This window comes from Silene latifolia, chromosome 1 (assembly GCF_048544455.1).
Source record: "Silene latifolia isolate original U9 population chromosome 1, ASM4854445v1, whole genome shotgun sequence".
NCBI lineage: Eukaryota > Viridiplantae > Streptophyta > Magnoliopsida > Caryophyllales > Caryophyllaceae > Silene > Silene latifolia.
The window spans coordinates 87853376-87874515 of NC_133526.1; the positions used below are offsets into that span (position 1 = coordinate 87853376).

The window sequence follows — 21140 nt, forward strand, 5'->3', positions numbered from 1 at the left end:
CCATGAGGACCATAATTGGTTTTGTCTGGCTCTGTCTTTTTAAGGGGGAGGCTCCGACGGTGAATTTATTCCGCCGACTCCATCATCTCAAACCGTCACTCTCTGGCCGCGTTGGATGGTACAGTGTACAAACGGAGCAGGGTTATGTCTCTGCTGACAAACTCTCTTCTTGCAAGGACTGGCAAGATCGGTGGGTGTACGTTAAAGTGCCGGATGACTATCCGCTGCCCCGCTCCTTCCAGCATCAGGTTAACTTGCGGTGTGAGACTAGGGCGGAGCATGACAGATGGGTCACTCGGAAGCATCTTAAAATGGATGCTAGCAGGGTCGTTCTCAAGGAGGATGAGAGGCTGGCAATGAGGCTCTTTGAGGTGGACAAGAGGGGGATGCCGAAAAGATGGATTCCCCCGACGCAGATCATTCTTCAGGATGAGCCGCTCTGCTATGTCGGCCTCATACCGGCCCTAGCACGGGGTGAGTGGGGTCGGTGTGAGGCCCATCGACGCTCTCAATGTTTCTCTATTTTCGAACTTCGATTTGTTTCTTCTGCTTGACTCTTGCTTTGTTCCTTTTGCAGACCACTTTGGACCGGACCTATCTGAGGATCTTCTTCGGAGAATGGGGCTGCACAAAGATAAAACCGTTGCTAACTTGCATCCCAAGGCTCTAGCCCATGACCGCAGGATGTCGCCGAACGACCTTATGGAACAGCGACTGAAGGTCTTGAGCAAGGAGGAGGCGCAGGCGAGGGTTGTTAGCGGCGTGGTGCGTCGGACGCGGAAAACAAAGTCTTCGGCGGCAACGGCGTCGATACCGGTTCCAACTCCCATCCCCTCCCTTAAGAAGGTGGAGATTGTTGATATTCCCGATGAGGGGGATTCTGACGCAGAGGGATCTCCCCTTATCCGTAAGAGGAAAGGGACAGCTTCTACCGCTGGCAAGGAAGTGCCTTCTCCGGTTAAGAAGGCCAAACATGGTACCTATCTAGCTTGTGGCTTAAATTTAGCCGTGCCATTAGGTGTTTCTGACGAGTCAATGTTGATACTGATGTTTTAATTGAATTTCTGCAGACCAGCCGCAGTCGGCTATTGCTCACGTTGGGCAGCAGGCGGTGGGGTCCTCTGCACAGGTTGGTGATCAAGGCGCCACCGTCAACCCTTCATCCCAGAAGGCTTTCGTCTCCCAGCCGCAGGCTAGTGGTCAAATTGTCACCACCGTCCCTTCATCCCAGAAGGTTTCCGTCTCCGAGCTTATAGAGGAGGGCACGAAGCTAATTAGGGAGCTGGCGAGGTGGAACGTGGTTACCAGTGCTCGTCTCACGGAGCAAGAGAAGGCCGTGGCTCGGGCTGTTCAAGAGCGTAATGCCACTAAGCAGGTGGCTGCATCGGCGAAGTTGGGTCTCCTCAATGAGAAGAGGCTCAGGGGAGAAGCTGAGAAGGCGCTCTCGGCTGAGAGAAAACTTAGGGAGGACGCTGAAAAGGAGGTCCTTGCTGAGAGGGCTAAGGCCGAGGCTGCGGCTGCCGAAGCTGCGAAGCTGCTGAGGAAATGTGAGCTCGCTCAGGGGCGCGCCGACCTCTACTTCCAGCAGAGGAACGAGTCCTGGGACCTGTTTAAGGCTCAGGCGGAGGTGGTTCGGGGCAAAGAGGCCATCATCAAGCAAAAGGAGGCGGACATCGAGATGCTGCAAACCGACATGCTTCCCAAACTGTGCGCCGAGTTCCGGGATTTGGCCGAAGATGCTGCTAGGGAAGTTATCGGGGAGCTTTTCCCTCTTGATGGTTCCTTCCCGTGGGGCAGGTTCGACGTGCTGCTTGATGACAAGCTCGAGGCTAAGGTGAATGCCGCGGCGGAGAAGGCCAAGGAGGCGGTGAAAGCGAAGATGGAGAGGGAGGCGGCCGCGGAGAAAGCAGCTCTTGCTGAGAAAGCTAGGGTGGCTAAGGAAGAAGCCGAAAGAATGAGGGCAGCTGAGGCTGCCGAGGCCAAGGCTGAGGCTGCTAGAAAAGCTGCTGGGTTGCCCACTGAAGAAGATGCGGCTTGATGAGCGCAAGTTTACAGCAGATCTGCTTCGGCTGTCCGGGGGCCAGTTACTCAGCCCTTCCTCCCCGCTATCTCTTTGTACGTGAACATAATAGTAGTTTTTTGCCTCTCTTTTTGTACAACCTCGGTAGGTTGCGTTTCGGCTTATCCCTGTGGGGAGGGCCGTCGTCTGTATTCTTTTCACTTGTAATCTTGTAATTTATCTTCTAATAATAATTCGTTTCCTTCGCCTCCGGCCTGGCCGAGGTCTTTATCTCATCTTTGTCAGAGTTGTCTTCCTGTATTCCTAATTGAGCGCCCTTTTTGTTTTCGGATTGGCTTGGCCGGGGCCGTTTTAGAGTGCGTATCTCAACTGTGTTTCAACGCTTCCAAGACACTTCGTTTGTTTTTGCGAGTGTAGTGTGCGATGGCCGTTACTGTCATGGTACCCGCCTTACGAGGGTGATTGCCGCTCTTGTCGGATTGACAGTGTGAGCCGGCGTCGGTTTCTTGACAGAGGCTGCCGCTCTTGTCGGTATGACAGTGTGAGCCGGCGTCTGTTTCTCGATAGCGTGTTACGTGGCGTCTACCACTTGGAGTGACTGCGACGGCATCAAACCCCTTGGGGTGACTGCCGTGGCGTCTACTTCTTGATAGCGTGTTACGTGGCGTCTACCACTTGGAGTGACTGCGACGGCATCAAACCTCTTGGGGTGACTGCCGTGGCGTCTACTACTTGGGGTGACTGCGACGGCGCTAATTTCTTGATGGAGACTGCCGCTCTTGTCGGTATGACAGTGTGAGCCGGCGTCTACTTCTTGATAGCGTGTTACGTGGCGTCTACCACTTGGAGTGACTGCGACGGCATCAAACCTCTTGGGGTGACTGCCGTGGCGTCTACTACTTGGGGTGACTGCGACGGCGCTAATTTCTTGATGGAGACTGCCGCTCTTGTCGGTATGACAGTGTGAGCCGGCGTCTACTTCTTGATAGCGTGTTACGTGGCGTCTACCACTTGGAGTGACTGCGACGGCATCAAACCTCTTGGGGTGACTGCCGTGGCGTCTACTACTTGGGGTGACTGCGACGACGCTAATTTCTTAATGGAGATCGCCGCTCTTGTCGGTATGACGGTGTGAGCGCGTCTACTTCTTGATAGCGTGTTACGTGGCGTCTACCACTTGGAGTGACTGCGACGGCATCAAACCTCTTGGGGTGATTGCCGTGGCGTCTACTACTTGGGGTGACTGCGACGGCGCTAATTTCTTGATGGAGACTGCCGCTCTTGTCGGTATGACAGTGTGAGCCGGCGTCTACTTCTTGATAGCGTGTTACGTGGCGTCTACCACTTGGAGTGACTGCGACGGCATCAAACCTCTTGGGGTGACTGCCGTGGCGTCTACTACTTGGGGTGACTGCGACGGCGCTAATTTCTTGATGGAGACTGCCGCTCTTGTCGGTATGACAAGTGTGAGCGGCGTCTACTTCTTGATAGCGTGTTACGTGGCGTCTACCACTTGGAGTGACTGCGACGGCATCAAACCTCTTGGGGTGATTGCCGTGGCGTCTACTACTTGGGGTGACTGCGACGGCGCTAATTTCTTGATGGAGACCGCCGCTCTTGTCGGTATGACAGTGTGAGCCGGCGTCTACTTCTTGATAGCGTGTTACGTGGCGTCTACCACTTGGAGTGACTGCGACGGCATCAAACCTCTTGGGGTGATTGCCGTGGCGTCTACTACTTGGGGTGACTGCGACGGCGCTAATTTCTTGATGGAGACCGCCGCTCTTGTCGGTATGACAAAGGTGTGAGCCGCGTCTACTTCTTGATAGGTAAATCGAGGGGAAAATTTTGCTTTGATGGAAGGCTTGGATGGTTTTCATTAGGTAAAAATATGCGTTGGGGTGTCCACATCAATTTTGGACACCTCCGCGCCTACATAAACTTCTACGAGATTACCAATGCCCTAACGGCTCATCGCATGCACACCTCCCCGGTCGGCCACTAATTGTATCCATGAGGTCGCCCTCCCGCTTTGTAAGGACGGGCTTTTTCCTTTTTCGGACTTCCTTGCCTCTTTGAGGGATTGCATGTTGCAACCTCGGGCAGCTATCCGGACGTTGACCACCTCATCCTTCTCGTCTTTGGAGACGAGCTTATGCGCTTCCCCGGTCGGAGACATACATCGATGTTAGGGCCCGGATGGACATTCTTTGCGTCGGCCTCGCTCGGGGTGACTCGGCCTATGAGAACGTTGTAGGCGGACGAGCCGTCAATGACCACGAACTCGGCTAGGACGTTTTTAGCCGCGTTCTTTTCGCCGAACGTCACCGGAGTCGATTGATCCCGCGGCACCAGGCCGGCCCCAGAAGCTGTATAGGGGTTGGTGCGGGGGCTTAAGTCCTTGATCTTCAGGCCGAGGCCGAGAAAGCACTCTCTAAACATGATGTTCGTGTATGCGCCTGTGTCAATCGGGCACCTCTTGACCAGGTGGTTGGATATGTCCAAATTGACTACAAGCGGGTCGTTGTGAGGGGCGATGACCCCTTCGTAGTCCTTTCTTCCGATAGTCATATCGGGGATGCTTGCAGAGGGGATCCTTGAGTTGGGTACAAAGTTGATGGCCTGATATAGCTCGTTTAGGTGCCGCTTGTGCCCATGAGCGGACCCTCCGTTCTCGTTGCCCCCGATGACAATATGAATCACGCCTATCCGCTCGAAGACGGACTTCCTATCTGAATCTGCCGCGTCGGTCTTTTGGCCTTTTGCAACGTACTTGCCGAGGCTTCCTTCCGGATCGCCTCCTCTATGGCATTCTTCGGATGGCGGCGATCGTTGGTTAAATGGCCGGTGTGGCCGTGGTACTCACAAGATCGGCTCGTGTCACCGTCACTTTTCGGCTTGGGGGTCTCTCCCACTTCGGCCCTCGTTTTGCTCGGGCGAAGACTTCGGCGGATACGACGAGAGGGGTTTTTTCACTATACCGCCTCTGGTGGTACGTTCCTGAATTCCACCCGGCGCCTACCGAGTCTTGCTTCCGGTCGGATCTGTCCGACCGTGATCTGTTATTCTCACGGCGTCTTCCATCGGACCGCGAGCCGTTGTTGTCGCGGCGTCCTTCGTCCTGACTATCCTGCCTGTGACTCTTCTTTTCTGAGTGCTCGGCTTCGCGGGGATCTTCCCAGGTCTTGTGGTAATCTTCCACCTTGATGGCTTGGTCGGCCAACTTTCTCGCGGCGTCCGTGCCCAGCCTCCGCTCTTGATGAGCTCGTTTTTTAAGGCTCCCCTTGGGAGGCCCTTCATCAGTGCGAAGGCCGCCAGCTCGGGATTAATTTCTCGAATCTGCTGGACCTTTCCATCAAACCTCTTCACGTAGCTCCGGAGAGACTCGCCCCCCTCCTGTCTGATGGTCAGGAGGTCAGATGTCTCTACGGCCCTTCTCCTATTGCAGGAGTACTGGGCTAGGAAAGCGCCCTTCAGGTCGGCGTAATAGTACACCGAGCCATCCGGAAGCCCTTTGTACCAGCTCTGAGCCATCCCATGCAAAGTTGTTGGGAAAATTCGGCACCAGACCTCATCGGGCTGTTCCCATACCGACATGTAAGACTCGAAGGCCTCAGCGTGGTCGATCGGATCACCATCTCCCTTGTATGACGGAGGTGGCGGCTTGAGCTTATTCGGCACCGGGACTTCTAGGACGTAGGCGTTGAGGGGTCGCCCTAACCACGTGTCGAACGACACGCGGCGATCGGCTCCTTGCGTCCCTAACCTGGCTCCTCCCCCCGTAGCGGGAGGGGCTCCTTCTTCGACTCGGACTTCTTCTCCAACTCTGCTGAGTCGGACTCCTCTGGCTCCTTCGGGGTGAGCCTCGTTCGTGTGGCGGGGACGCTGTCCTCCCACGAGTGCGGGAAGGACTTAGGTCTACCGCGCCCACTTTGGGCTCCCCTGGCGTCTTGACTGGGTCGGCTTCTCCTAGCGCTCCGTTCAAATTTCTTGGAGTCACATTTTGGGCCCCGGTCTCCGGGACGCTTTCCGCCGCTCTTGTCGGGCGTGACGGTGTGAGCGGGCGTACCACTAATTAGGTCTAGGAGCATTTTCAGTCTTGCTACATCAACCACACGTCCCATGATGGTGACCTGGTTGGCTGTCAGCGGCGTGTCGGGTATTGATGGCATCCCGAACTCCGGTTGGATTACACCGCCGGTGGAGGGCTGTATGACTCCGGAGTTGTTGAAAGTATCGTCTTGGTAAAATGCGGTTTCGTCGGTTACGACTGCGTCTTGTTGTTTCGACATTTTCTTAGCTCTTTGGGTGGGTTTTTGTTGGTTACTTCTTTTTTGTTTGGGAATGAATGTGACTAGCTTCTAGTGTCTATCCCCACAGACGGCGCCAATTGTTCCGGGTGTAATTCCAGAGCAAGTATCGTTACCACCCGTGGCTTGTAGAATGATGTCTTGGGTTGAACCTTTCTTGCTTCTATCGTCCCTCTCGGCCTCTCCTGCAACAATGAACGAACTGAGGGCTTGGCTTTGTGCCAAGCGTACTCACTCCGACGCTCAAGTCAGTGAACTTAAAGGATTAAGCCGTGTTGCTTGGCTAGGTATGTATTGTAGAGAGATAAGGGAGATATTACCAGATGAATAGTGTATTTAGGTTCAATTGTTGGATCCTTTCCTCAAAGAAGGTTGAGGAGTATTTATAGGCTTTCACCTTTTGTCACGTAGTGGCCAAGTGGCCAAGTGGCTATCAGGTGGAAAGACCGTTCTACCCTCGGCCGATGGACCTACGGCGGTCGCGCCGAGGGCCTTGGATGTGAGTACGCGGATATGCGTCCCGGTGGCGATTGTCGGGCCGAGACTCGGGTGGCGGTAGATGGGATGCATCGGTCAAATTTGCTAAGTCGTTGACTTGCTGTGGATATCTTTGACCTTGCTCAGTGTGTTGACTTGGTCAGCGGTGCAGAATATGCCCCATCATAGGGGATTTATCAAACAAGACTCATTTCCTTCGGAACTATACTACATGCATCTATGTGTCCCCCACGATGTTTGTATATTCCATAGTTTTTAGGGTATATAGAAGTAGGGATGATAATGGGTAGGGTTTGGTAGGGTTTTTACTTTTTATAGGATCCATATTATATATGTTGGATGCATATCCGCTCCATATCCATAGAAACTGGTCTAAAATGGGTTCGATCTTTTTTAAATTTTTTCGTTAATTTCTTCATCTTCTAAATGTACTTTCGCTATTAAAATTACCATTAAAATGTTTAATAGAATTATAGATATAAAATATTTTGATATTTATCATGATAAAGTAAAAAATTAACACACAAGCTAAGTTATTATTTGTACGATGAAAAAGTTATTTGTTGCTTCTTCAATATTTAAATTAGGTTATAAATCCGTTAATGACTATGAAATAAGAAAACTGACATAATAGAATTGAATAAAAAATAAGAAAACATGACTTCTACAAATATTAGTTGTTCTTAGCCCTGTTTGGTAAACAGCGGATTAATTTCAGTATAAGCAGATTGCAAAAGCAGATTATAAATGACAGATTTTATCAGAAGGTTTGACTAGCATATTATAATTAGCAGAATTAACTTGAGTGTTTGGTAATTGACAGATTACGATTAGTATATTGTTAGTTTCATTTCTTTGTAAAATGGAGAAAACTTTCCTATTTTACAATATGCTAACCAATATGCTGGGGTAGGCAGCATATTGTAAAACAGGATATTGACCCCAAATATGTTGTTTCAATATGTTGTTTACCAAACACTAGAATTAGCATATTGATTGGTCAAACATGCTAAAATCCTTGAATATGCTAAAAATTGGTCAATATGCCCTTTACTAAATAGCGCCCTTATATATCTAAAAATATAAAAATAAAATAAAAAATATGGGTCTGTGTAGGGTCTGGATCTTAGCGACAAGATCCATATACTTATCCACTTAAATTGTTCTAGATTCATATCCGACACATATCCATTGAATCCATAACAATGAGATTCATATCCTCCCAATCAAGGTCCGATCCAATAAATATGGATAGGGTCCTGGATTCACGGCCATCCCTATAATAGAAGTGCTTCTATATATACTAGTAGTAATATTTGTCTTTAAAAAGAGTGTTTTGTTCAAACTTCACAAATTTGTATTAATTTGGTTTTGATATCTTTTGTATCTGCTATAAATATGACTTATTGTTAATGAATTCATCTTTCACTAAAAATTACTGCAAGTAGAATATGCATCGTATTATTATAAATGTGGGGTCATGTATTCATATGAACACACAACGTCAATAGAAGAACTCATCTTAATGTGATCGTGTTGAAATTCTCTGAAATTACTATTTTCTAGCGCAATTTACAATAAAAGGTAAAAGAATAACCGAGAAGGATATTTGTAGAGTAATTAAACAGAAAATGATGTTATCATCATATCGCTTTCAAAATAATAGGTTCCTTGTTTGAATCATTTCCCGATATATTACACTGCCCTTGCTTGTGACACATTTAACGCAAAAAAAAAAAAAAAACCATACCACATTAATATTATAGGGTAAATCACATATATTAGATGTCGTATGATTATCACTAAAATGAGAGTGGTTCAATTCGCCAAAGTCACCTTATTGGAGTTTTTTCTAAGGGAAGAAGTTGATTACCTAGTCTCTTTAAGTAATTTAAAACTACCACATAAATCTAATTCCGATATACTAACCACATAACTTTGAACAATTTACATATATTACAATTGATGTATTTTTAAAATTCATGCAAGTTTAATTGTCCATACAACCAAACGATACCTAACAAAATCCACCATGTCATTTGTTTTTACCATTTATCATATGCGGTAAAATACTACTCAAATGGCGAAGTGAGCCAAGTGAGGAAACATACAAACTAAGAAGCTTCGAGGAAATTAACCCCGAACCGTTAGTAATGCAACACTCCTTAAATGATCACTTGTAGTAGAACAACATACTGAAATCATCAGCCCTTATCCATCTCTAGACATTCTTCAATTGTGTGTCGCAACCAACCAAATTTATATTATTCCCTTTTGCAAACACCAAAAAGAGTTGGAAAAAAAATATGGATTCAGTAGTAACAATGGAAAATGGTGGGTTGAAGGGGTCGAGCAAGGAGATCCGACCGGGTAAAACCGCTCATAGCATGTCCTCGTCGTCGCTTCGAAAAAAATCGAGTGCACGACTCGTGTCGAATGTCCGGTGTGGGTTGCTTAGGAATGTCCTGACTAATTTACAAGAAGTCATTTTGGGAACTAAGCTTGCTATCCTTTTCCCCGCTATTCCTTTAGCCATTGCTGCTCATTATTACAACTTCGGAAGGGTAAGAAATTACTTACTCCGTAATTCTCCTAACACTTAATTAACTTATCTCCATCTTACTAACTTGACGTTTTTACTGATTTATGCTGAATTCCATTTTAGGGTTTACAAGAATGTTTAAAATCCTAACTTCATCTTATATTTGGACAGTCTCCTAAATTCGCTTCCACTTAAACTTCTCACCCCTAATATCAAATTATAAAATTATAGCTACGTCAATGGTAAATGATGGTTTAAATAAGATTATATAAAAATTAAAAAAAAAAAGTTATAAACGAGCTTTCGAGCTGAGATCGAGCTTGGCCTCGGCTCGAATTTACCCAAGCTCGTTTCGAGTTCGAGCTTGGTTTGACCGAGCACGAGCTGAGCTTTGACTGAGTCAATTCAGAGGACTCAATGAGTCAGCTCATCAGATCATTTGCAATTCTAGATAGAAGTAATCTAATGAAAGAAACAACTGATAAACAACTATTGCTCCTCATCCTTTCTACTGATAAATAGCGACAACGCTGTTTAATGCAAGTATGGATTGCAAGCCATTATCGAGAATAATGGGGCCATGCATCGTGCGTGGTTGCGTTTCAACATACTTCCGAATGATTTATCCTGACACTTGGGTAGTATGCATGGCTATATAAAAGACTTTATGCATGGACCACCACTTAGTTAATAAAGCTCTATTTAGTAAATATAATGGATTAATTGAGTAATTACAGCGTGAAGACCAATTCATGGACTATACAACCAGTTGTATATGTTGTACGGTGTAGAATCTGAGCTTTGTGTCAAAGTATCCGAGCTTTATATTAAAGAATATGAGCTTTGTTAGAAAATATTGGGTTCATTCATTTACACATTAAAAACATGAAATTTAAATTAGCTCAGAAAAAATACACGTAAGCTCGGATTCTTATACTTGGTTGTACCATGCTTATGATACAACTGGATGTATAATCCTATTTGTGCGTGAAGACGGTGTCATAGTATAAGATTGATCATTTATATAAAAATTACTCTTTTATTGATAGCAATAAATAAATTATTTTTTTAGAAAAGACCGTCTCACGGTATAAAACTGTCGTTCTAGAATTTTTAAACCTAATAACTAATAACTTAACATGCATGCATATGTCAAGAAACCACCATAAATTAACACAATTGCAATGATGACTTAATTAACATATATTCTTGATAACTAACTAAAAAAGGTACTGTATGTATTACTTACAAGAAAGGAGAATAAAAGAATGTTACTTAATTATTTGTAATTTAAGAAATACTAATAATGTTGGGCGTTTTTGAGCAGGCATGGGTGTTTGGTTTGAGCTTACTTGGACTTACCCCACTCGCTGAACGTGTTAGCTTTCTCACTGAGTAAGCCTACTTACTTCCTTTTCTTCTTTGTATTTACGGGTTTTCTAATATGTGCCTAACCGCACATAATAAGAAGTTAATTAGACAAAAATTTGCAAGATTATTTCATCAATTATGGTAAAAATGAACTCATGATATAATTAATCTTATTACAAATCTTTCTCTAATAATTGGTATATTAAGAGCACTCACAGGATGTATTGTCCTCTTAACACTCTCTCTTTTATAAGAAGAGGTCCTCTCTATTGTGGAGATGTATAGAACATCCTCTTACCAAGAGGATATTCTCTATTTGCTCTACTTTTAGAGGAAATAGAACATTGACTTTTGTGCCAACTATCTAATAATATTTTTTCATTTGGATTATTTTCCTTTATTTTTTTTCTTTTGTAAAAAGTTAAAATGTATATAAATAGGTAGAGGATGGATTAGAGGATCCTCTCTATTGTGGACAAAAATATAAAGAGGAGGATAAAGATAGTGGAAATGGAGGTGGGTCATAAAGAAGGTGATATGTCAAAGAATAAGAGGGTGAAAGGACAAATAAGACAATCATACCATCCTCTCTATTGCTCATGCTCTAATGTGTGCCTTAGGATTCCCTACACATTTCTTTATCTATTGTGTGAGGTTTATATGGAGTATAATGCATGTGACAGTCTCGTATTGAAACCCTTCCACTTGATGACGTCCTATCATAAAAAATACTCCTAATTTCTACTCCCTCTATTTAACTCCACTTTACATGTTTGTTTTATCACGTTTGTCAACGCGACTTTTACGCGGTAAATATTTTTAGCTACGTATTTGTAAAAATTATAAAAGTTAGATATTTTTAAAGTACTCTTAAAGACGAATCAAATAAGATCTCACATTAATATATTTTAACTTATGTATCGAGAGAAAACTGAAGTTGAATATCCGCTTGTGAATAGTGTGCAAAAGAGAAACCTGCAAAGTGGAGTTGAATGGAGGGAGTATATCTAATTAGAATCGCAGTATAAGCCTTGTTACACCGAATCGGCAAGATAGAGATTACGGAGTACTATTTCCGCCTCCGGAAACATTATTATTTAACTTTGTCCCGGTCATTTGTTTATCCTTGTTTTTTGCACAAAGACCAAGCAAAAGGCCGCTGGGGACCATTTGTGGGTGTTATTATTGAGTGACAAGTGGACAATAGGTCATATAGATAATGATCAAATTATCGTTCAAAAATATATCTAATATAGAAAGGTAAACAAATGAATAAGATAGACTTAAATAGAATAGTAAACAAATGACAGGAAGGGAGTATATTCGAGCTCCATCATTGAAGAATACTCCATATATACAATCTTTTGTTCCGCCCGCTTAAATGTGGAGTACTAAACCTTCTGCATCCCAGTTTGTTCATTCGAGTTTTCCTTGAATAATTTTGCGACAAAGTCATCACCATTGTGACACATACTTGTAATTCTTCTAGCTAACATGGCCATTTAAACTTTGCAGACAAATTGCATACTACACTGGTCCAACAGGTAATCATAAATTTTACAAATGGAGATTATTTGGCGATAAATTTGTATAGAAATAATGCTAATTCATAGAGTGTATAATGTATGATGAAAACAGTGGGAGGGCTATTGAATGCAACATGTGGAAATGTGACAGAGCTGATTATAGCAGTATTAGCACTAAGCCAGAACAAAATAGATGTGGTCAAGTACTCACTTCTTGGTTCCATTCTCTCCAACCTTCTTCTCGTTCTTGGTACTTCCCTCTTATGTGGCGGTCTTGCTAACCTTCACAAAGAGCAGAAGTTTGACAGGGTACGTTATTTTATGGATTCATGTTTAGGAGTGATTAGCACATGCATGATATGGGTTAATGTTTTTGGTTTTGGTGTTAATTCACAGAAGCAAGCAGATGTGAATTGCTTCCTCTTATTGTTGGGATTATTCTGTCACATATTGCCATTGCTCTTTAAAATGGCTGCAAAATCAGGCGAAATATCGACTCTTCCAACACTTAGTATATCCAGAGCAGGCAGCATAGTAATGTTGGTCGCATATGTTGCTTACCTTGTCTTCCAGCTATGGACTCACAGGCAGATGTTTGAGACTAAAGAGGTGATAATTCATTGAATCAACAAAAAAAAAAAAAAAAAAAAAAACATCTTTTAGTAGTGCTAATCGTCGGATGGCCTAATCAAAATCAATGAACTCACCTTAACCAGGATTCTGATGATGATGACGCGGTTGAAGAAGAAGTCCCTGTCATTGGTTTCTGGAGTGGGTTCGCTTGGCTAGCTGGGATGACTGTTGTCATAGCATTGTTATCTGAGTACATCGTTGGTTCCATCGAGGTACTTTATTGCCTTCGACCCTAAGAATTTTGAAATGTGATGAGTAGTTTGGTGTGGACACTGTAAATTATAAAAAGTTGGATCATTTATTGTAATTCATATCAAACACTGGATCCCTTAATAACATACGGTGTGGTTTGGATGGGAGACAGGCTGCTTCTGATTCCTGGGGAATTTCAGTGAGCTTCATCAGCATAATTTTGCTGCCAATAGTCGGAAATGCAGCTGAACATGCTGGAGCCATTATTTTCGCTTTCAAAAACAAGTTGGTATGTCTTCTTTTATGGCAATTCCTCACCTCATATTATAATATAATTATACATTCATACTCTATTTGAGCACATCAAATTTTTTTAAATGTCCCAAGTTTTGTACTGAATACTTCGAATCTTGTGTGTACTTTTGACAGGACATTTCTTTGGGTGTTGCTCTTGGATCAGCCACTCAAATTTCAATGTTTGTGGTGAGTATTGAGCTAAATGTTAAGTATAACTTAAATGTTTCATCTAGACCAACCTTTACTTATTCACATAAACTTACATAAGATCGTTGTATGACATGCAACGGCCACTGCTGATTACAATTTACATGAAAGGAATAGTTATATTGCTCTGCAGTCTTTAAATTCTGAAGTATGTCGTCCCTTTTCTCGTTGCAGGTTCCCTTATGTGTAGTAGTAGCTTGGATAATGGGTATACAAATGGATCTTGATTTCAATACGATTGAGACCGGTTGCCTCGCTCTTTCCATAATTCTCACCGCCTTCACATTACAGGTACATATTTCACTTGACAACAGTGCAAATTAGTCGTGATAAGTTCATCTTAATTAATGACTACGGAAATTAATGTGACAATTTATGTGAAATTTGTAGGATGGAACTTCTCATTACATGAAAGGAATAGTTCTATTGCTCTGCTATGTTGTTATAGGGGCTTGCTTTATCTTCATCCGAACTCCATCAAGTACGAGACTTTACCATATACTCGTACACCTTTATTTCATTTAGTCCATATATCGATCATAATGCTTATTGTCGATGTTCTTATTGTTTGTAGACCAAGCGAATATTTTGAACGTGGCCAACACATCTACCAACAGCCAAATGCTTGGACTTTAGAAGGTAAGCTTAGCATCTTGAATTTATATGCAGAAATCCATAGCATTACTGTCCTTCAAGTTGTTTAATGATTAACTAACGCTAGTATCGGTTGAAGACGAAAGCAAAATGTGACTAATAAAAATAGGATGGATCGGAGGTAGTACTTAAAATGAATTTGTATTATTTTGCCCTTCTCTTACGAGTGTTTCTATTTTCCTGCAGGTGCTCATTCTCGTACTTGGCTTACAAAAACCAAAAATGGATAATTGATTGTCTCATTCATTTCAGAAATTTTGAATTTCGTGCCAAAGCAAGTTTTCGATCTATAAACCACAACTTTTGTGTATATATACCTCAGAGGAATGCTTCCTGCACTCGGGAGATGGTTGCGACTGAAGAGTGGAGATGTTGTTTACTACTGAGGGATCTTTGGTTCACTAAGAACATATATATATATATATGTCAAGTACAAGAGTGATTTTCCTTAAAGGTTAATTTTATATGTAATTTTCATAATTTACTGCATATATTTTGTTTCATCTTCTCAGTTAAAGGGAATGAAATGAACATAGCTGCTCTTTTTTGTATTGCCTTTTGTGGTGTCAACTGTGAGCCTTATGTTAAAAATTGAGTCCATTTGGTTGGAGGCAGCGCAGCGAATTTCTACTAAATTAACTCGACATATATTGATCAATTCATACGTAAACAAGTGAATGAGACATACATGTTAACCGTCTTCATTCTAATTTTGAAATGACAAACAAGTACAAGAATAAAATTACAATTCATAATACAATTTAATTATACATGTCATATTCTCATGTATGTTCGAATATATATATGAATCAAATTCTTCCAAAGCGCCTTCCTCTAAGCTGAAATGAACGTAATGCCTCAACAAAATCAACTTCACCAAAATCAGGCCAATGTATATTAGTAAAATACATCTCAGTATAAGCTGATTGCCAAAGATAAAAGTTACTAATCCGCAATTCCCCGCTTGTTCTTATGAGTAAATCGGGATTAGGGATGTCGCTAATCTTAGTTAGGAGTTCTTGTTGGATCAAAGTACTGGTTACATCTACTGGTTCAAGTAGCCCTTCTTTCACTTTGTTTGCTATGCTTTGACATGCTTGTACGATGTCGTTTTGCCCACTGTAGCTCATTGCTAATATTACATGTAATTTAGTGTTATCTTTTGTTTCTTCTTCTATTTCTTTAACCACTTTTTGTAAGGAAATTGGAAATAGTGACATGTCTCCGATCACCGTCACTCGAGCACCGCGGCTGCAATATAAATTTCGTCTTGTAACAAAGATGATAATAACCGATTGAAATACAACGAAATATTTTTAGAATGTATGATTTTATCCCAAAACATTACGTAATGATAATCATCTAACGTTATTGTTAGTACTTACCTCTGGGATGGGCCAAAATTGTCCTTTAAACTTCTTTCGAAAAGATCCATCAAAAAATTAACTTCGTCCTGCAAAATTAATCGGGAATGGAAGAAAATGAAGCTAATTTAACCGTATTATGATCAACGTAATACTCATAGTAGTATTTTACACTGCAACTCAATTATTTAGCCAATAACTTTTTAACTTTTTTACATTAATTAATATCCGAAAATTACTTTCTCTATTCCAATTATTTATTTACTTTTGATTAAACTACTACTAATGATATAACTTAGGGATAAATTAGAAAGGAGAGAAGGAAAGGCTCACTTTGGGGCGACGCCAATTTTCGGAAGAGAAAGCGAAAAGAGAAACAACAGGAATATTAAACTTGGTGGACATTTCAATGAACTCCATCATAGCACCAACTCCGGCCTCATATCCTTCCACATAACTCAACCCTCTTTGATTGGCCCACCTTCTATTTCCGTCCAATATCACTGCCACGTGTTGTGGCATCAGCTCATGTCGGAGACCCTCCGGCAACTCTCCTTCGCCGTCTCCATTTTCCGACCTTACGTAGTTCTTGTTGTTTGACGCCTGGACATAGTTAGGTGAAATGTAAAACAAACTTATAACCCACTTTAGAACAATTCCCTTGATTATCAACCAAACGGTTTCGAAAAATCCCATTTGAGAAATATTATTTATTTGAAGTTAAAAGATACTCCGTATTGAATAGTTGATTTATTAAGTACTATATATTCTGAAATTAAATCAAGTATTGTTAGTCTATTTATATAGGTATTAATACGTGCATGATTAATTGTACTCCGTATATTGCTTTATGATTGTATAAATTGCATGCATGAAGCACAGTGCCTTGCTGGTTTCATTAAGTTCTCACATGTTAAATACTTGGATTCAGTTTTGCTTTAGCTGGAATAACTAACTTATATCGTAATTTTGCGATATTCATGTGAAACAACACCGAGATGGAGTGTTAATAAAGATTCTTATTAGGATACCAACTTATCAAGGTATACCCAAGGGTGATTTTGTAAGATATATGAAAAGGCCGGTTAGTTATATTATTGAATGAGTTACAAGTAGGGCTATAAATGAACTGAGCCTGCTCGACAAGTCCTCGGGATCGGCTCGGTTAAAGCTCGGCTCGAGATCGGTCAAACTGAGCTCGAGCTCGAGCTCGAACTAAGCCGAGCCCAAATCCGAGCCGAGCTCGAGCACACTAAGGCTCGGCTCGGGAGCTCCTTTGAGCTCGTTATTTTTAAAATTAATTAATGTTTTTTAATATATTTACTTAAATTGTATCAATTTTAAAATAAATAAATTTAAATATTACTGTAGTTTATAAGATAAAATTACATAATAGTTGTTATTATAAGCTAACAAAAAGATAATATTCTCGTTTGAATTTGAATTTATAAATCAAAAATTACGTTATAATTAAAATAATGCTTGAGAAAATGGTACGCAAACAAATTAAAGCTCGGGCTCGAGTTCCGGCTCGTAAAATATTATATGAGCCTATCTCGAGCCTTGATTTCAAGAGCTCGGGTTCGGGCTCGATCTTGATCTTTATAATATGAGCCGAGCTCGATCATAAGTAAGCTCGAGCTCAGCTCAGCTCGGTTACACCCCTAGTTACAAGGAATTACAATGATATCCTTATATACTATTACAATGCATTGGAGAAGAACAAATCTAATTACATATTTACCTTAACCGAAACAATATAAACTAAATTAATTTAATTACAAGAATTAGGAAAGCGGAAATATTAACAAAATTACACAAAGAATATGGAAAGACTAAGATACGGAAACTAGAATAATATACTAGGAAATATTCCTAACATGCTCCCGCAAGATCGACGACCCAAAGGCGAGACCAATCTTAGAAAGCAAAGAAGCAAACCGTGGACGAGGAAGAGGTTTAGTGAAGACGTCTGCGAGCTAATCATCACCGGAAATGTGTTGAACGCGAAGGTGACCCTGTTGAACATGTTCACGAAAATAGTGGAAGACAAGAGCCAAATAATGCCAAATTATTGGTCTATCCGACTCAAGAATTTATTTACGCTTTTTTTTTGGGAGTATTTTAATCAAATGTAAATAATTTGTTGAATAGATCGCATAGTTACTTTCAACTCATCAATCAACGTAAATTTTATGCAACATCTTGCACTTAATTTATTCTAAATAATCCGTACCCATACTTGTGCAGTTTCATATGGGTTTTAAACTAGTAGAAGTATAGATACATACCAAAGCCATAATAACAATCTTTGTCCGTCAAAAAGTTGTGAATTCAGGTAGGAAAATGAGTTAGCGCCACCAAGTGAAAACCATGTTGTCGGTTGTCAAGGTAACTAATAGACCCACCTAGTCATCAAATAATACTCATTTCGTTTAATAGTTATCTATTATTTTTTACACAAAGATTAAGAAAGGATGAATAGGTGAGTTTGGAGTAAGCAAAACAAATAACTCCACAAGCATATAAAAGGTGGCCCACAAAAAGTTACAATAAATAGAAATAGATAAGTATTGACTAATACACTCCAAATTAGAAATAGGCAACTATTGACCGAGACAGGGAGTATTCGATAGACAATAAATGTTCAAATGTGAGAGAGGAGATTCAACATTGTTGGGCGTGGTCGAAGCGTTGCTTCTAAGGGCTTAACCTTGGTCGTAGTTAACAAAACACCTTCTTCCATGTCCACCATTTTTTCACCATTTGTTTCCAACTCAAAGCATTGTATTAAGGATCCGATAATTAGCCCGACCGACCGTATAGCCATTATATCAACACTTGATTGACTATTTCTAGACCAAAAATCCATGAACTTGTACCCTGCCATGTTTTCTTGGCTCCCTTCCTCGAACCTCTCGGGCTTGAACTTCCGAGGCTCATCCCAATACTCGGGATTATTGTGTATGGCCCACATGTTAATGAATAGCAAGGTGCCTGGAGGGACGCGAAAGCGGCCCTCCACAATGCAACCTTTGGTTGCCTCGTGAGGTACTAGTAATGGACTGGCAGGGTACATTCTTAACGTCTCTTTTATAATGCATTCGAGGTAAGGAAGCCGATCAGGCTCGTCAATTAAGCGATTGGGTCCGACTTGATTGTCTATTTCGGCTTGTGCTTTATGTAGGACCCTTTGATTGTTTAGTAAAAGCGATAGTACCCACTCTATTGTTGTCGAACAAGCGTCTGGTCCTGTTACTAGCAAAACCTGAAAGCAAGATAATTTACAATTAAACATTGGTTATTGATATATAATTTAGAGTTAGTAGCGATACTGAAATCTTTGATATATAATTGAACCGTCTTGTCAAATCATACTACATACAAAACAAAATACAGAGTAACATTAGACCTTAAGTAAACATTGATGTAAAGACTTACAAGAACAAAATCTTTGATAATGCGGTCGGAGTAAAGCACGGGATCTTTAAGTTGCAATGACAACATAACTTGAATCAAAGTCTTGTTGCAATTACTTGTCTCTCTTGAATCCTTCTCATACTCATTATTCATCAACTTGGACCTTTGCTCGTCGATCAAATCTTGTAAAATTCGATCTAATTCCCCGTGCAGACGAACAAACTTTTTTCTCAAGTACCTCTCTTGCCCAAACTTGCTTAAAATAGGCACATAATTTGCTACAACATTAGTAGACTTACCTACTTTAACCATCTCTTTTAAAACCCTCTCAAGTCTCTTCCCATTTTCTCCATTACACCACTCTTCCCCTACTACTACCCTCATAATTATCATATACGTCAACTCGTAAAAGACTCCCTTCACCTCTACCACCCCACCATTACTAACATTATTATTCCCTCTGTCATCCGACGACTGTATAGACTGTCTGTACAGTCGTCGGATGAGAGACTTCATCTCTTCTTGACGGGCTGTTAAGAAGAGGTGAGGGCACCCAGAATAAATAAGATCGGACATCAAAATCCGTCTTAAGGTCCGCCATTGCTGGCCGTACGGGAGAGCTGAAAATACCTTAGCGTTATAAGGTCCGATAAACTTGCTTGCTAGGATTTGAGGGTTGTCAGGGAAAATGTCGTTTTGACGAAGGCATTCCCTAGCCGCGGATTGTGATGAAACGACGACTACGGACCATGGTCCAAGCCTTAGGTAGAATGTGGGACCATAAGCTTCAGATAGGTTAGCTAAGGTTCGATGTAACGGTTTCTTAAGGAGGTAGAAGTGGCCTATGATTGGGAAGCAGAGGAATGGTGTGGGTGGGAGGTTTTTGAGTTTATGGATGAAAAATGTGATAATGACATAGAGTGCTAGGAAGCATGGTATTCCATACAAAAACAAGTTAATCATGGCTTTTGTCTGAAACATAAACAGGTTGAAAAAAGTATGTTTGAGTATTGATTTTGTGTATCAACATATAGAGAGAGAGTTCTTTTTAAGGCTTGAATTGCTGCGGAAGTCCGCGAGTAAAAAAGGCTTGATACGAACAATGCGCGATTAACATTAGGATTATTTTCAGGTTGGTACCCTAAGGTTTGGCCTAATTACACTTTAATGTCTTTAAAGTTTGTATAATTTTATTTTAGTGTCCTGAGTTTTAGACTACTTTTTATTTTGTGACCTATATATAACACTATTTTGAATGCCCGTACGTTACAACAGGGTAATTAACTTATTTATAATGCAAAAAAAAAAAAACGTTATAAGGGTTTAAGATTTACATTCTATGTCTAATAATTTGTTTACATATTATTAAAATATCTCTTTCAAAAAAAATAAAAGATTAATATATAACTCTTGTTTATAATCATATAATCACTCCACCTTTATACTAATCTTTCGATGTGGGATAATTCTACTATTTATAAGTAATATATTCACCAAACTTGGATTATTTTTATGATGTGGGACAATTCTACTATTTATACTACATTCATCAAACCTGCATTGTTTTTCAATGTGGGACAAATAACATACTCAGAATTACACCATCTTTTTGCACTTAGTTCGACATCCAACCAGAACCCGAATACCGAATACGGACAATTGCTACTCATTATATCTAATAGTTATATTTAAATTTAATAATATGATCAAGTACTCTTCATTAATATTTGTACGTTGTTTTTCTTCAATTTTTATTTTATCATAATTGAGATACGGAAATTTCTCGTGGTACCCCTTAATTTTGTCAGATTTTCAATGTTACCCCTACTTTTAATAATCTGCCTATGGAACCCTTGAGGTTCCATTTTTTTGCCCATGGTACCCCCTAATGTAAAGGCTGTTAAATGGACGTTAAGTTTGATAGGGTGGCAATAAAATAACAATTAAAAAATAATGCCCCCATTATTGTTTTATTGGTACGGATATCTCTCCCTTTTAAATGAAAATTTAATTAACTATATCATTATAATATTGGAAATTTCTCATGGTAACCTTTAACTTTGATAGATTACACATGGTACCCCTAATTTTAAGTTTCTACAAATG

General features: G+C 41.2%; 3 protein-coding genes across 3 annotated transcripts; 1 reads left to right on the plus strand and 2 right to left on the minus strand.

Moving 5' to 3' along the window:
• The first annotated feature begins 9020 nt into the window (after positions 1-9020).
• LOC141607590 (vacuolar cation/proton exchanger 3-like) lies at positions 9021-14866 on the plus strand. The gene is made up of 12 exons (XM_074426942.1): positions 9021-9392; positions 10698-10765; positions 12257-12285; positions 12380-12576; positions 12664-12876; positions 12984-13112; positions 13265-13381; positions 13522-13575; positions 13771-13887; positions 13987-14077; positions 14171-14235; positions 14437-14866. Exons 1-11 carry the CDS (start codon positions 9135-9137, stop codon positions 14230-14232), a joined length of 1335 nt encoding a protein of 444 aa, XP_074283043.1. The 5' UTR covers positions 9021-9134; the 3' UTR covers positions 14233-14235; positions 14437-14866.
• A 140-nt stretch (positions 14867-15006) lies between these two features.
• Positions 15007-16310, minus strand: LOC141649954 (cis-prenyltransferase 4, chloroplastic-like). Its single transcript, XM_074458622.1, has 4 exons — positions 15948-16310; positions 15667-15703; positions 15594-15612; positions 15007-15519 (listed from the first exon to the last, which is right to left on the minus strand). The coding sequence occupies exons 1-4, from the start codon at positions 16308-16310 to the stop codon at positions 15060-15062; spliced, it is 879 nt and encodes a 292-aa protein (XP_074314723.1). The 3' UTR covers positions 15007-15059.
• Positions 16311-17334: 1024 nt separating this feature from the next.
• On the minus strand, positions 17335-20026 carry LOC141596826 (cytochrome P450 81Q32-like). Its single transcript, XM_074417113.1, has 2 exons — positions 19056-20026; positions 17335-18882 (listed from the first exon to the last, which is right to left on the minus strand). The coding sequence occupies exons 1-2, from the start codon at positions 20013-20015 to the stop codon at positions 18262-18264; spliced, it is 1581 nt and encodes a 526-aa protein (XP_074273214.1). The 5' UTR covers positions 20016-20026; the 3' UTR covers positions 17335-18261.
• Positions 20027-21140: the final 1114 nt, after the last annotated feature.

What these genes read in the sequence shown, in the direction of transcription:
- LOC141607590 (XM_074426942.1), top strand. Translation starts at nt 9,135, where the DNA reads ATGGATTCAGTAGTAACAATGGAAAATGGTGGGTTGAAGGGGTCGAGC. An exon ending in ACATCGTTGGTTCCATCGAG is followed by an intron (nt 13,113 to 13,264) that starts GTACTTTATTGC and finishes GATGGGAGACAG; the next exon opens with GCTGCTTCTGATTCCTGGGG. An exon ending in CTTCATCCGAACTCCATCAA is followed by an intron (nt 14,078 to 14,170) that starts GTACGAGACTTT and finishes TATTGTTTGTAG; the next exon opens with ACCAAGCGAATATTTTGAAC.
- LOC141649954 (XM_074458622.1), bottom strand. Translation starts at nt 16,310, where the DNA reads ATGGGATTTTTCGAAACCGTTTGGTTGATAATCAAGGGAATTGTTCTA. An exon ending in AAAATTGGCGTCGCCCCAAA is followed by an intron (nt 15,704 to 15,947) that starts GTGAGCCTTTCC and finishes TTAATTTTGCAG; the next exon opens with GACGAAGTTAATTTTTTGAT.
- LOC141596826 (XM_074417113.1), bottom strand. Translation starts at nt 20,015, where the DNA reads ATGTTTCAGACAAAAGCCATGATTAACTTGTTTTTGTATGGAATACCA. An exon ending in TTATCAAAGATTTTGTTCTT is followed by an intron (nt 18,883 to 19,055) that starts GTAAGTCTTTAC and finishes TCTTGCTTTCAG; the next exon opens with GTTTTGCTAGTAACAGGACC.